Raw genomic sequence first — 14,650 nt, forward strand, 5'->3', positions numbered from 1 at the left:
TTAATCAGATTAGACGAACGTATTGGCAGGCTTAATGCAGTATCATGACTGAAGTTGATTTAATTTTTTCACAAGTCGCTACACCAGTGCCGGTTTATGCGATGCATGTGCATGTCTGGTAGAATAAATCATTTGTAATTCAAAGTGATGGGTCTAACTCCTAAACGCCCAAGATTCGTAGTGATGAACTTCTCCCCCTTTGACTAGAAACCTCCGAATCATAATGCTTTTGGTATCTTTCTCTTCTCGTCGGCTGATTTAGTTCTTTCCAGTAAAAGCAGGGTTCTGCTCCATCGTCGAAGAAATGTATCCTCTCAACGCAGCCCATCGATTCGCAGTAGCCGCAGGAGCAGCTTTTTTCTCCTCCTCATCCATCTTTTCGTCTTGAGGCACAACCTTCTCCTCCTCCTGCGCCGTCAACCTCGCCATACTAACTCCAAACCTCTCCATCTCACCCTTGACGACCCTCTCCTTCTTCTTCAACGCACCCCTCTTGCTCTTCAAACTCTTGTGTCGGATCTTTCCCTGTTGCTCTGCATCAGCCTCCTCCAGCTCTGGCAGCGCATCGGCTAGACCATCGAGCGTGGTGGCGAGCTTTTTGGAGGGACGACGACGCTTGGTGGACTTTGAGATGCGCGCGGACTGGATGCGGGAGACAAAAGAGGAGTGCTTAATGAGGCGCTTGTCGCGCTTGCTAGAGAGGAAGGAATCTGTGACAGCGGCATCGTCGCGGAAGACTTTTTGGGGCGCTTGAGGGTGGATTTGGCCCGTTACGCGCTGGTGGCGAAGGGTTCGAGCCGAGGGCTTTTTGAGACCGGGTGGTAGAGGAGCCTGGGTGTGTTAGTTGGTGTCTGCAGTATATAGGAGAGGTTTGTACCATTTTGAATTGTGGTTGGAAGATGTAAGTGAGGGATTGGGGATCGACAGGGTTGGTGTTGAAGATTTGATGGAAACATTTTCGGTGAGTGGCGCTTCACCGAGGTGGTGGGGTACACCGAGACGACATGGAGGGGCAATGATGTTTGACTTTATGTAAAATAAAACAGAATACAGCTGGATTACAACAGAATATTGTGTAAAGGGTATAGTTTCAGTCGTTGAATACAATAAATAGCTTATTTGAGCACCATTATTTGTTAAGTCATGAATTCCATGATAATGAGAGTGACCATATAGTGGGGTCAATGTCTTTCCGCGATGCCTCATAACTTTGAACTTACATCAACCTTGATGATATCGTCACACTAACCATGGAGACCGTTGATAAACTCCGAAGCGAAATTGCAAAGCGAGAAGTCGAGCTTGTAGATCTACGCTCCCAACTCGCAGCCGCAGAATCCGCAGCTCGCGAAACTGAAACCAAGGAGTCATGGAAATGGCCTCTCGACAACCACGAGTATGAGCGCTACAGCAGACAAATGATTGTCCCTAATTTCGGGCTTGAAGGTAAATCTTTCATTACTTGTATAATGGCACAGTGCTGACGGTCTTAGGGCAATTACGTTTGAGAAAGGCCAGGGTATTGCTTGTTGGCGCTGGAGGTTTGGGATGTCCTGCTGCGGCATACCTAGCTGGCTCAGGTGTCGGGACGATTGGCCTTGTTGATGGTGATGAAGTCGAGGTTTCGAATTTGCATCGTCAGGTTGCGCATTCCACAGGCCGTGTGGGCATGAGCAAGGTTCAGAGCGCAATTACGTATCTTAAAGAGTAAGAAGCCTTTCAAGTATGAGGACAGTTGGCTAACGATCAAGGCTTAACCCGACGATAACTTATAATGCGTACAACACTCATCTTACGCCTCAGAATGCCCAGGATATCGTGTCGGAATATGATCTGGTACTGGACTGTACGGATCACCCCACGTCTCGCTATCTCATTTCGGATATTTGCGTTCTTCTATCAAAGCCTCTCGTGTCGGCTTCTGCATTCCAAACCTCTGGTCAACTAATCATTCTCAACAACCCTCCTGGCAAGGGTCCTTGCTACCGATGTGTCTTTCCTACCCCGCCGCCTCCAGATAGTGTGGTAGGATGTGGCGAAGGCGGTATCATTGGGCCTATTGTCGGCACAATGGGTGTTTTGCAGGCTCTTGAGGCAATCAAGTTGATTTCGAGAGGTGACCTTGAGATTCACGGAGACGTAAAAACACCCATGCTGTTGCTCTTCACCGGTACCGCAGACACTCCCTTCCGATCTGTGAGGATGAGAGGCAAAAGAAAGACCTGCTTGGCTTGTGGTGATGAGAATAGATTGACACTGGAGGAGCTCAAGACGTCAATGGACTATGTCCAGTTTTGCGGTGTCAGACAACCGGTTCAATTACTCAACCCCGACGAGAGAGTGACACCAAAGGAGTATGAGACGATTTCAAAGTCAGGGGACAAAGAGACTCTGCTGGTTGACGTCCGAGAAAAGGAGCATTTTGATCTCTGCAACATCTCAGGTTCAATCAACATCCCCATCAGTCGCTTCATGAGTGCTCGCGGAGAAACCACACCCGAAGGTTGGCCTATTGATCTGTCGCCATCTACGCCTATATACCTGATATGCAGAGTCGGAAACGATTCGCAGATTGCTGCGAATAAACTCAAGACTCTAGGTATAGGGAACAACGGGGAGCGGTTCATTGGTGATGTTTCTGGCGGAATCAAGTCATGGAAAGACACTGTCGATCCTACTGTACCTTTCATATAAATTCGTACCAAAAACAAGTAAAAAGAAAAGGGGATAGTCGTATTGGATAAGAGATTTTAATGATACACATACAACGCCCGCGTTAAACCGGGCTGCAAAACCTGGGGCCAGCCATTACATCCTTCGTTTTGTTTTGACAGTCAACAAGTAAGTTGATATGTAATTTTGTTCGACTACACAAAGTTGGCAGTCTTCTTTTTGTTAAATGCCTTTTGATCTTTTAGCCAAGATCGGTATCCAGCCACGCTTGAGATCTTTTCGCCGTAGAAATCAGGGACTAGATGACGTTAGTTGTAAAGAAAATTAGCCGGGGAAAAAACTTACCAGGGTTGTTGGCGCTCGAGTTGGTGGGGTCAACTCGGTTCCTCTTGATGCGCTCAAAGAAGATAGCCTCCTTCTGGGTCATTTGCTTCTTCCATTGACGGTTGAGGATATAAAAAACTTGGTTTCCCACACTGGGACCACTCAACCATCCGAGTCCCGAAAACGCGAGCGTCATAAGTCCCAGCGTCATGAACGGATCGAGAGGGATCTGAGAAATAATCGGTTCCGCACTGCCCGTCGAGAGGAATATGGCTCCTCCGCTACCGGCAAAGATTCCATTGGTGATGGAGAAGAGCATCTGGTATCGTCGGCGCTTAACTCGCAGCTTGAAGAAGCTGTTCCAGTCCAGAGGGGGGAGGACATTGCTGGGCGCAGGCTGTGGTGTGGCCTGGACAGTTTCCGGTTGAGCCTTATCCGAGACGGCGCGGGAAAAAGACTTGTTGATCGAGACTGTGGGCGTGAAGCATTGCTGTCGGAAGGGCGAGCGCGAGAGGCATGATGCGGGACGAGCAGCAGAGATAGTCGAGAAGGAAGCTTTCGGAGACGATCGCACGAGACCTGTCGCAGGCATGCGCAAGACGAATGTCTTTAGCGGAGAAGCCATGGCGAATAAATTTGCTCAGGTCAATTGAAAAGAAAAGACCAAAATTAATTGAGTAGTGATGGAGTGGAGATTGAAGAATGTCGTTGTGCCGTCGGCAATTTTTGGTGTGACGTGGGGACGCTGAAGCTCGGGTAGAGCTGTGTTCGTGATCTCATGGCTGACGGAAAAGTTTGGCGCTTGATTAGACGCCGTTAAGCGCTGCCGTTGTAACAGGTCAGTCGGAGTAGCTATAGCCCGGTCTACCCCCTAAATAGGCCGGGCTATATAAGAATTAAAGCTAAAATATTATAAAGAGCATATTACTATATAACATGCTATTACAGTAGTCCTATATTTAACTGTGCTATTAATTCTATTTATAAACTATTAAAATTAAAAGAAGTCTTTTTCTTTGTATTTGTATTTCTTTATCATTTTTCTTTATCCTTCTAATAAGCCCTTTATTCTAAGGCTTTTGTTAAGACCCTTGTTGGCTTAGTCATTGTTTAATATGTTAAAGTTGCAGTTCTCAGGCTACTAACCTCAAATACACGCCGCGTCGGATTAGAAGTTGACACAACAGTTATTTGACGTACGAAAAAGCCGACACATTGCCTCTCCGAACTGATCTTTTGGCCATAATTTTAAATGGTCAAGACGCCTTCATTCGCATTGGCGATTACTTCCTACACGGTTTACTTCTGGCGACGCGGGTCACAGGACTCGATCTATCGAAGACGCGATGGAGACGTTTCAGCAACAGCTTGAGCCAGCGAGCCCGAAAAAGCGAAAGCCACACGAACCTAAAAAGTCGCGAGTAGCAGTACATGTTCCGTCGAGACGAAAAGACTATATCCCCGGGAAGGGGCCAGCACTGCAGCGCATAAGCTTGCTCCCACCACAAGACTCGACAGCTTACATCCTCGAGAGAATCATACTGCCCTCGCCCGGCTTAGCTGCAGACGGAAACCCCTTGCCCAGACGAATGACATATATCGTGGCCTGGCATGATCTCCCTGCGGCGCAACTACTAGTTCCTGCCATGGACATATTGGAATACGTCTCCCCACGAGAGTTGGAGGAGTGGGAATTCGCAAACACCGAGGAACAGATGGAGCAGGAGATCAACAAGGAACAAGAGCAGACTGGCGATGCGCCTAAACCAAAAAGACGTGGAAGACCACCTAAACACAGCAAGATAGAAACTGCTGTTGTTGCGGTGCCGGATGATGACGACAATGCTGTACAGAGAGGTGCTATGACGATAGCTACGCCGACGAAGAACAGATTAAAAGACTTTGAGGGACTATCGGATGAAGATGCGACTCCAGCGGCGCAATTGCAGTGGGAAACAACTGGCGAGACTGATGACCAAGGAATCTATGATCGAGGCGATTCGGATGGTTTTGGGAGTGCACACGCCGGTGCGCAAGCTGATAAGTTTCGTGAAGCTGGACCTGCGTACCATCAATCGCAAAACCACACCCCTATTGGACAATTCGAGTCATCTTCATCCGAGGCGAGTTCGTCTCGGCAAAGTACACCGAAAGTAACCGCCATCAAGTCAGCAACCAAGGGGAAGAGGAAAGCAGATCGGCCCAAGAAGAAAACAGCATTGGATGGCGTATTCAGCGGCCTACAAGGCGCAGAGTCAGCTTCTGAATCAGTTTGGTCACCACAAGGGACAGTTACGTACTCGAATTCAGGCGTTGAGACACCTGATCCTGAACCAAGAACTACGACGGCAAGGCTTATCGAGGAGGCTGCTTCAGTGCAGAAGAAGAAAAAGAAATCCTTGAAAAATTCAAGATCTGAAAAGCAACCAAAGCCCGAGTCGAAGACGCCAATGGTATCGCAGCCGGAAGAGTCAGAGGAGCCAGATGAACAAGAAGAGCCAGACTGGGAAGTCAAGCGCATCGAGGGCATGGACATGTACGAGGCCGAAGGAGAAGGTCTCGTGCGCTACTTCAAAGTTCGCTGGGAAGGGGACTGGCCTCCAGATCAGAACCCTACATGGGAACCTGAAAGTAACTTGCCAGATCAGCTTGTTCGCAGATATCTCAAGAACCGCAAGAGGAAACGATCCGAGGCAGAGAAGCCCAAAAGACCAACTACCACACAACCCCCTGTGGCGTCCTCATATAAATCCAGGAAATCCATGAAGCAGACAACATTATCGTGGGGTATCACGGCGAAACAGTACAGGAGCGTCACCGAGGCCTTTGAAGGACTTGAAGAGGACGAGCTTGCTATGCCGCATTACGATGAAGCGCCTATTGAGGAGGAAGAGCGTGATGAAGACGAGCTTTTCATCGTGGAGGAACCACCGACCAAGAAGAGCCGGGTTAAGACGTGGGTTGGAAACGGATTAGATCTCTGATGATTGCATAGGAGGAGAAAAGTGCAAATGTTTTGGAGTTTGGACACGCGGATGCCCTTTTACACTGAGGCATGCTTTTACATTGGCGAGGCGTCAAGTCATTATTTACAAAAGACATTCACGGCGAACATAGCATTAGAGATACCCATGATTAAAACGAAAACTTGTTGCTATCTAAATGAGAATCGCCCCATTGATGCAATCGATTGACCGGCAAAAAATAGAAGAAAAACGAAAATATGAAGAATAGGAAAGGGGGAAGGGGGATGAGACCAAAGGTCTACGGATACATGTCCGTTTCAATTAGTGCAATGTCGAAAAATGTAATCTTGAGTGTCTGGGGGTAAATGCGCCTGATTTGATCAAATGTAGGGACCTCAGGACGGTATCGAGTCGTGATAAAATGCTCGTGGTCGTGGCCAGTTGTGCAAGTAAGGGAGACGAAATAGGAGATTCATCGGGAATCAAGATGGTATCGAGTCTGTGAAGACTCTTCCAATGTCTCTGTTGCGATGATAAAGGTGCGGTATATAAGGAGGAGGTTCGTTGTGACAAGACGGTATCGGTTTCTTTGAAACCTTCCAAGGTCTGTCTGTCCGTGGTCGTATGTCGTGTGTACCTAATAAGATGAGGGCCGATGTGATAAGACGGTATCAGTTTCTTTGAAACCTTCCAAGGTCTTATGCCGATGCTGGTACATGAAGTGTGTAGACCTGAGTGTACATAGGCTGAGATAGGGGCGGGAATGATTATTCGGTTGTGCTGATGACCTTTCGGAACAAGTGTGGGCGAGAGTAGGAGAGAATGATGGCCGGTGTGTTTGTGTTCTCCAGAATACCACCTGCGTCCCAGTCCGGCCGGCCATGAAGCTGGTTGTCAACTCGTCGTAGGAACGCCACTCTGGCGTACTCATAGAATGCCCGGATATTGATGCCCTGAGCTTTAGACAGCTCGTCCCAAAAACTCTCCCAGCCGGGAGCCAGGACATACAGCTTTTTCATTCGAACTAGTGCCGGACCGAAAACGCGATTGTGAACTCCGTGGGGATTGTTGAGGGTGATTGGGTGGCCTGCATAGATAGTGTCGCCGAGGAGAATATAGTTTGTGCCATTAGCTCTCATGCTTGCCGTGACTTCGGTATGAGGTATACTTCGCAATTGCCCGTCATCTCCCAGGATGGTCACGGTAGCCTCCTGGCTCGTTGGGGTTGATGAGATAAGACGTGCCCCGAACTGGGTGGGTATAATCCAGTTGAAGGGTCGACGGTTCCAGTGGGATTCTACCTCATCGTTATCAACATGGGCGATGATCGTTATTCCGATCTCCTCAACATCTCGGTCAGATGGACACCATGCAAGCGAAATTTGTGCCGGAGTCGGACGGTAATGGTAAAAACGGCCACCGAGCAGTTGGCCACACATTCGCGTAGACTCAAAAACATTGGTAAATTCGATATGGAGGTGCCCCTTGGTTGCACAATCGTTTTCCAATGTTATCTCGCTTCTAACAATGTGCCGAATGCCAAAGTCCTTGAGAAGAGCCCAAACGGCTATGATCGGGAATGCCTCAAGCCGAATGCATCGACCTGATAATCCGTTATCGTCAATATCACAATTTCTTGGGTGGATTGGTACGATTGTGTTTGACGGTGTGAGGATATGCCGAGCTGAAACTTCGTGGTGAAGCCCCTTCATATCCACGAACCAAATTCCATGGGTAGCGACGAAATGTACGTATCTGGCGGCGTCAACGGAGAAGACGAATTCGATTATCGCAGACAACTGCCCGGGAAGCGTGCCTGCGCGGAGGTCACGGTTAACAAAAATGCTGACGATGCCACCCATGGCAGCGACTCCTCCGGCTACCTGAGCAACCGTGGCCGACCCAGGTAGACCAGAGAGTAAGACTCGTCGTGACGAGAGGGCGCCAGTCTGGACACCGAGGCCGGAAGTGTCGAACAAGCTACGAGGCATGTTGATGTATTCAGCGGACAGAGCGACACCTAGGACAGTAGGGTCGTTGTTGTCGACAACATAAGGGGAAATGTCGTCAAAGGAGGAGAAAATGGCTCCGGGGATATCCTGGGTTGAGGTGAGTAATGTTGTAAGAGTCAAGATGAAAATCACTCACGGCGGAGATGGCTAAATGGTATTGGAGTCTTGCCAACCCCGACTGTGAATCACTGATGACCCGGGCGAGGTCATCCGCCCGGGCCACCTCCTCGCTGCTCATTGTTGCTTGGCCCTAAGATGAGCGTCAGAAAACTGTTTAGACCCTGGATACTTAATGCAGATTTGTTTAACCTACATCGAGAATCTCTAATTCGAGTTTGGAGGTCCTAATTCTCGCGCGTAGATTATTGATGTACGCGTCCATGACTCTGAAGCTACTATATCAGTAAACGATGCATCGTCATTCAAGGGAGAAGGCGAGGAGCGAGAGGGAGTAATAGTTCCCAGGGGCGACGGCGAGGAGCATGAGGGTGTAATAGTTCCCAAGGGTGACTTACCTCGGTTGTTTTCTACTAAAGTACGTTGTTGTTTTGGTTCAGTTTGGGTCGCGGCGCTGCGCTGAGTGGATATTTATAGCAGTATGGCTAGGGCTTGGGGGTTGAGTATGTGCCTGCAGGTACCAGTTCGAGCAGACGCGAGTGACAATGGAAGCAGTTTTGCGGAATTGTAGGGACATTTCAATGGGATGGGGCAAGAGATAAAGACTGTTCAGGGGATTGACAATCACGACAGTGGTATTGTTCTATTATTCTAGTACCAGTATAACTGTTTAGGAATATTTGGTAATACAATTAGCCATTCTGATCAGTTTGGACTTTCGACAGACTCATTAATGGTTGTTCTTATAGAAAGTAGGAAATAGAATCTGGTCAGTATACCCTAATATTAAATCATGGTTTTGCCGTCTGCTAGCATTTTGCCAGTTTTTCAGTAGTACCTACTATTGTCTACCTTAGTATTCACAAGTTGTAGGGCCCGCATCAGTATAGTAAATTAACTCGTCTGCCGTATACTCCAAGAAGCAGGATCCGCAACGTTCTGCCACTTCGCCTTCCTTGGAGAGGATGGCGGGGATGTCCTTGATGTCCTCCTTTGTGTAGGGCACTGACATCCCAGCGTGCATGTGTTCGTACTTTGCCCAAGGCGAGAAAGACCCCCGATCCTTGTCATAGCGATGCCCCAAGACCGCCAACTCGATATTGTCATACCAGTATCACATGTTTCCGTCCGTGGTGTTTACCACACGTCAACTACCACCGAGTCGAAGAACCTAGCGATGCACATCAACCATCCGCGAGTTACCGTCTGACGCTGATTGCATTATTGGAAAAACAGGAGATATCGATCAGACAATCCGCCGACTTATTGCCTACCAAAAGCTATCGCGAACCGAAGAAACACGGTATCCAAGCGATGGGTACTAGGTGCCACTCCTATTCGGTCGGAGATGATCAAAGATGTTGTGGAAAGTCGTCTGGCTCTCGCTTGAAACGCAAAGACATACCGACCACAAGTGAAGTCATCGCGCCTTTTGTTTACGAGCAGACCATACAGCGACTTAGGGCGCAGAATCAATATGGCCCCCCTGCAAATGCCGGGTTACAGCCAGAACCTCTTGAGAGACTGATAGATCGCAGCACCGGTGGGAAGAAGACAGATTATTCGAGCGCGAGAGAAGGGTATATCACCGCAACCCCCGTATTTCATCCCACTCAGATACATAATGACGATGCATAGCTCTTCCCAAAGAATCAACACCACGGAACGGTATTGTGACGGAAAAAGAGCGCCCGGAATATGGATGGACAGTCAGTCGAACACTGTCAAGCTATGCCAGCACAAGCACTGCCGCGGATCCTAACGCTTTGTTCGACACTTGAACAGGCCATTAGGTAGTAGGGATTGTTCAACAACACATTGAACAGACATTCAAACGTCGATCACTTGGACCCAAAGCTACACTTGCAAAGACCTGACCATACTGGGTTCCTGCCGACCATCTTTACCCTGAACGCAAAGTCAAAACACAAAGCAACACGAGCAACCCCTGAAGCACTTGTTTAGTAGAGCAAGCCCGGCGCTCGACTACATTCGAACCACATACAAATCGAGCAAGCCCTATTCAGGGAAAGTCGAAGGGAGCCATTACTCTCGAGTTCCTATGCAGGCGCAAATCCGACCCATGGAAGCAGCACAAATAGCCCCTTAAGCACTTGCTCGAGCAGAGAAGACACTGTGTCATGGCTGTTGTGAAATCACTCGACAAACTCTGTATATATCTGGAAACCCTCTACATAGAGGCAAGGGTAATAGTCCTTGGAGAGGCCGCTGGCCATAACAACATCCGAAACGACACGAGTAACCGCTGAAGCGCTTTCTTCAACAGAGTCGACTACCGCAGGAGATAAAGGCCGCAATCATTAAACCATCATCGGCGATATCACCGAAAACAACTGAACAGGAACACGTGGGGTTGGGTTGTGGAAGACAAAGAACATCGGATGAGCTGGTGAGTCGGCGACAAAGAAAGACCTTGAACTCGGAGCTGACAAGCGATGGAAATAGCAATTGAACACGCCACTTGAGAATTTGGACATCAACAACCATTACGGATCTAAACTTTAACAAGAACACAAATCCAGGAGCAGGAAGATTGAGGAAGACAGAAGGAGTCCCATTGGGTTGAAGAGATGAAGTTGAAACGGGCTCACGTGAGAAGACTCGTTCCTTGTTACCACCAGATCCACTGACCTATTATTAGTAACACATTGTTCAACCTCCACAACTGTCTTGCTCATACCGATCGAATCCCGCCATGATACAATCCCAGAAGCGAAGCATTTGGGCATGTCGTCCTACTATGCTCGACACCTTTGCAGTGTTGTCTATCGCGGATAACATCGAAGAGCGGCATAGTAGCGTTAGGAGAGCAGAAGTAGAACCAGAACAATTATCCCAACAGAGGATGGAATCATAGACTAACAGTTCATGCCTCGCAACTAGGGACATAAGACATACGATCAACGAGATACAAATCAATGGCAAACCAATAATCGTTACACTCGGAGCACCAATTCGGGGTGAGTCAACCGGGGAGCTTTAGCACCATCAACCCCACCGTTGCTCGGATCATCCCTGTACGCCCTACACTAGACAAGGATCAACCAATTTAGCAGGGACAGGGACTGACAGTCGAGTAGATCTATCCACTGTGACGTTTGGATCACCATTTAAGATACGACTGTCCTAACCAGTCCTCAGGGTATCAGAAAAGTTAGCCGCTTAGAGCACAAGAGACGAAACTAGCAGGACATCCTATGCTACTAAAGCTATAGCCTTTCGGCTATTTATTTTTGTGCCCTAAGACTTGGGAGGTCAACTTTTCTGCTACCCAGTAGCCAGCTTCACTGAATTCTACGACATTATCCAAGCTCATCAAGAAAAAAACCATCAACTCAGACTCTTAGCTCGACACGCAACAGCCTAGAAACTACTGCAACTCCCCAAGTTGGTTGGATCATCTTATTCGGCGATTCCCCAACCTGTACTACAGAGCACCAACACCAACACCAACACCCACAATTCAATGTGGATCTTGCCTTTCGTGGATTCAGCCTCTAGGCATCCAGAGCTCCAAAGTTCTGGACTCAGCCCCATGCATCTCCGCCTTATGAGAAGTTACAGGTAATGTAAGCTTTACTTGAAACCCAACCAGAATCTGACTCACTTTAACTTTACCCGTAGACTATATAACACCACAAAATCCCACCTCCATCCTTCTTCCTCCAACAGGTTTCTACTTGTCACATCAACAACATGGCTTCCACCACAGAGTCAGATGTCCCTTGGTTCCTCAAGTCGTCATATCCGGTTCTCTTTCCTTTTGACGATGCTGTGAGGAAGCCTCAGGCTGAGTTTGATGAGTATCTCCGTCATGTGATTACCCAACGCCGTGATGATGCCGCCACAACTGAAGTCAGCCCAGATCAAGCCATGACTGACGCTGACCAGTCCGAGACATTCACTCTTGTCTCCAACTCTACTTCAGCCGAGATTCGTCAAGGCGTAGAAGCTATGGACGTTTCGGGTGAAACCGCACCAGACTCAAAGCCAGCAGAAACCATCCCCGCCGAGTCGCATCCTTTTATGGAGGGGTTGATCAACTATCAAAAGGAGGAGCCATCCGAGACCCTCCAAGGTATGATGTTGACAGAGAATGGAGACTTGGCGTATCGATACACCGAGAGCGCCCTTGTCGATCTCTTCCAAGAACTCGAAGAAGTTGTTTCGGGCCCGCGCCTGAATGAACTTTTGCTTGCCGCCTGGAGAGAAAACCCCATCGCCACTCTAAGAATCATCTTCAACGCTCGTTCTATCCATCTCGGTAAAAGCTCGCGGATTACCCTCTACCGCTGTGCTGGCTGGCTGGCACAGAACCATCCCATGACCCTTATCGCCAACTTGCGATGGCTGAGCCGGCCTGTCATCGAGAAAAAGGCCGAAAAGAAGGAAGACGACGATCTCGTCATTGTTGAAGACGAAAACAAAGACGAAACTACCAAGTTCGATATCAGGAATGGCGTCGCACACGGATACTGGAAGGATCTTTTGAACATCCTTGCGCTTGCAGTCAACAAAAAGCTCGCTGTTCTCGAGGACCCCAAGGATATTTTGAACAGCGAGAATCCCGGCATCATCCGAGGAAAGTCTGTCGCTAAGCCCAGTGGTCGACGAGGTGCTCGAGGTAGTCGTGGACGCGGAGGAGTCCTGAGTGGACGAATCAACACCACCTCGCAAGTCGAAGACAAGAAAGAGAATGCCCGACCTGATCCAAAGGAAGTCAGAAGGGAAGCTAGGACAACTCGGTATGAGACTGCCACAGCCATGTTTAAGAACGACCCGGTATATCGCGCCCTGCACTTGAGTGTTGCTCGCCTATTCGCCAAGCAGCTAGACAAAGACCTTAGAGCCCTTCGAGGAGACGATAAGAAGGCCAAGCGATCCATTTCGTTCGCTGGCAAGTGGGCTCCTTCGCATGACCATTTCCACGACAGACACACCTTCGTTGTGAGCACCATTGCCGAAATCATGTACCCACGGGAGTCAATCAACAACGAGAACCTGAAGCCGACCGACGACCACGAGACCTACCTTCGGTTCGCTCGTGAAGAGTACCGCAAAGACACATCTGCTCTCCGAAAGCACCTCGAAATTGTGGAACGTGCCATCACGGAGAACAGGTACGGAGACATCAAGTACGACCGAGTTCCATCGCTCGCCATGAACCAATACAGCAAGCTGTTCATTGAGAAAGACGCCGAACGCTTCGATCAGTACCTTGACAAGGTTGCTGAAGGAAAGGCAAACATCTCTGGAGCCACCCTGTTGCCGTCAACCCTAATCCACAAGGTACGACAGGGCACCAGAAGTGCAAGCCGACTGGATCAAAAGATTGCCCAGATCGAATCCAAAGTACTCGATGGACAGTGGAACGCACTTGTCCAGCGTATCAAGGACTCTGGTACCATGGATTCGAGTATTGCGGTTTGTGATGTTTCTGGAAGCATGGACTCTCCCACGTTCTCTGACAAGACTACACCAATGGATTCCGCAATTGGTCTTTCTCTCCTTGTTGCCGAAGTGGCCAAGCCTCCATTCGCCGGTGCCTTTATCACGTTCAGTTCTCATCCCTCGGTGGAAAATGTCGATTTATCCAAGACCCTGGCGGAGAAGATCAACATCATGGATAGCTCCGAGTGGGGTATGAGCACCAACTTTGTTTCCGTATTCGAGGACTTGATTCTCCCAATGGCTACCAAGAACAACCTGAAGAATGAGGATATGGTCAAGCGGGTGTTTGTCTTTAGTGACATGCAGTTCAACGATGCATGTGATTCATCCGACTCAATCTACTCTGCTCCTAGTTGGTCCAATGCCCCAAAGTCGGGCGATGAAGCTGAAGGTGGTTGGGATACCTCTTATGAGCGCATCAAGGCCAAGTTTGAAGTTGCGGGTTACGAAATGCCTGAGCTGGTCTTTTGGAACCTTGCTGGAGGCAGAGCAGGATACGGCCAGACGTCTGGAGATCCAGTTGCGCCCAAGCCTGTTAAGTCTGATGAGAATGGAACATGTCTCGTCAGTGGATACTCCCAGGGTCTGCTGAAGGTGTTTTTGGATGGAGGCGGCTTCGAGGAAGAGCAGGAAGAAGAGGAAGTGGTTGTTGAGAAGGATTCCGAGGGAAATGTGACGCAAAAGGTCAAAAAGGTCAAGATATCGCCTCTCAAGATTGTGCAAAAGGCGATTAGCCACAAGGCGTATGAGATGTTGACGGTTGTTGACTAGGTATGATGAGTTATGAATACGATACCCGTAATGGATGTTACTATTGATTATAATATGAAGTGCAAACGACATGCTGTTTCTCGTCAGGTGATGTCTTCTGTCTTTTGGTATCCCGAATAGGAAACCTCGCCAATCTTGGCGTTGTTAGAATAGCACCATGACCAATTAGAAGCTCTATATGGAATGGTAACCAGATAAATCTGATAGATGATGATAGTAGACCTGGATAGTATTAAAGGTCGCGGTTGTACTTTATTGAAGATAAAAATCGCTCTCAATTAAACCCGAGCGTGTCTTGATGCTAGCCGTGCTGGT

At 48.6% G+C, this 14,650-nt stretch overlaps 7 protein-coding genes across 7 annotated transcripts; 3 read left to right on the forward strand and 4 right to left on the reverse strand.

Moving 5' to 3' along the window:
* Window positions 1-258: 258 nt before the first annotated feature.
* FPSE_04915 (uncharacterized protein) lies at window positions 259-880 on the reverse strand (the record flags this gene model as incomplete). Its single annotated transcript, XM_009258033.1, has 2 exons — window positions 259-831; window positions 878-880. The coding sequence occupies 2 exons, from the start codon at window positions 878-880 to the stop codon at window positions 259-261; spliced, it is 576 nt and encodes a 191-aa protein (XP_009256308.1).
* Window positions 881-1,250: 370 nt separating this feature from the next.
* FPSE_04916 (uncharacterized protein) lies at window positions 1,251-2,694 on the forward strand (the record flags this gene model as incomplete). The annotated part of the gene is made up of 3 exons (XM_009258034.1): window positions 1,251-1,446; window positions 1,494-1,707; window positions 1,752-2,694. The coding sequence occupies 3 exons, from the start codon at window positions 1,251-1,253 to the stop codon at window positions 2,692-2,694; spliced, it is 1,353 nt and encodes a 450-aa protein (XP_009256309.1).
* A 173-nt stretch (window positions 2,695-2,867) lies between these two features.
* Window positions 2,868-3,622, reverse strand: FPSE_04917 (uncharacterized protein; the record flags this gene model as incomplete). Its single annotated transcript, XM_009258035.1, has 2 exons — window positions 2,868-2,971; window positions 3,019-3,622. 2 exons carry the CDS (start codon window positions 3,620-3,622, stop codon window positions 2,868-2,870), a joined length of 708 nt encoding a protein of 235 aa, XP_009256310.1.
* Window positions 3,623-4,343: 721 nt separating this feature from the next.
* On the forward strand, window positions 4,344-5,981 carry FPSE_04918 (uncharacterized protein; the record flags this gene model as incomplete). Its single annotated transcript, XM_009258036.1, has 1 exon — window positions 4,344-5,981. The coding sequence occupies one exon, from the start codon at window positions 4,344-4,346 to the stop codon at window positions 5,979-5,981; it is 1,638 nt and encodes a 545-aa protein (XP_009256311.1).
* Window positions 5,982-6,730: 749 nt separating this feature from the next.
* FPSE_04919 (uncharacterized protein) lies at window positions 6,731-8,213 on the reverse strand (the record flags this gene model as incomplete). The annotated part of the gene is made up of 2 exons (XM_009258037.1): window positions 6,731-8,062; window positions 8,112-8,213. 2 exons carry the CDS (start codon window positions 8,211-8,213, stop codon window positions 6,731-6,733), a joined length of 1,434 nt encoding a protein of 477 aa, XP_009256312.1.
* Window positions 8,214-10,372: 2,159 nt separating this feature from the next.
* Window positions 10,373-10,810, reverse strand: FPSE_04920 (uncharacterized protein; the record flags this gene model as incomplete). The annotated part of the gene is made up of 2 exons (XM_009258038.1): window positions 10,373-10,739; window positions 10,794-10,810. The coding sequence occupies 2 exons, from the start codon at window positions 10,808-10,810 to the stop codon at window positions 10,373-10,375; spliced, it is 384 nt and encodes a 127-aa protein (XP_009256313.1).
* Window positions 10,811-11,809: 999 nt separating this feature from the next.
* On the forward strand, window positions 11,810-14,335 carry FPSE_04921 (uncharacterized protein; the record flags this gene model as incomplete). Its single annotated transcript, XM_009258039.1, has 1 exon — window positions 11,810-14,335. The coding sequence occupies one exon, from the start codon at window positions 11,810-11,812 to the stop codon at window positions 14,333-14,335; it is 2,526 nt and encodes an 841-aa protein (XP_009256314.1).
* Between the last annotated feature and the right edge of the window lie 315 nt (window positions 14,336-14,650).

The sequence above is a fragment of the Fusarium pseudograminearum genome, chromosome 3, assembly GCF_000303195.2.
Source record: "Fusarium pseudograminearum CS3096 chromosome 3, whole genome shotgun sequence".
In the NCBI taxonomy this organism is placed as follows: Eukaryota; Fungi; Ascomycota; class Sordariomycetes; order Hypocreales; family Nectriaceae; genus Fusarium; species Fusarium pseudograminearum.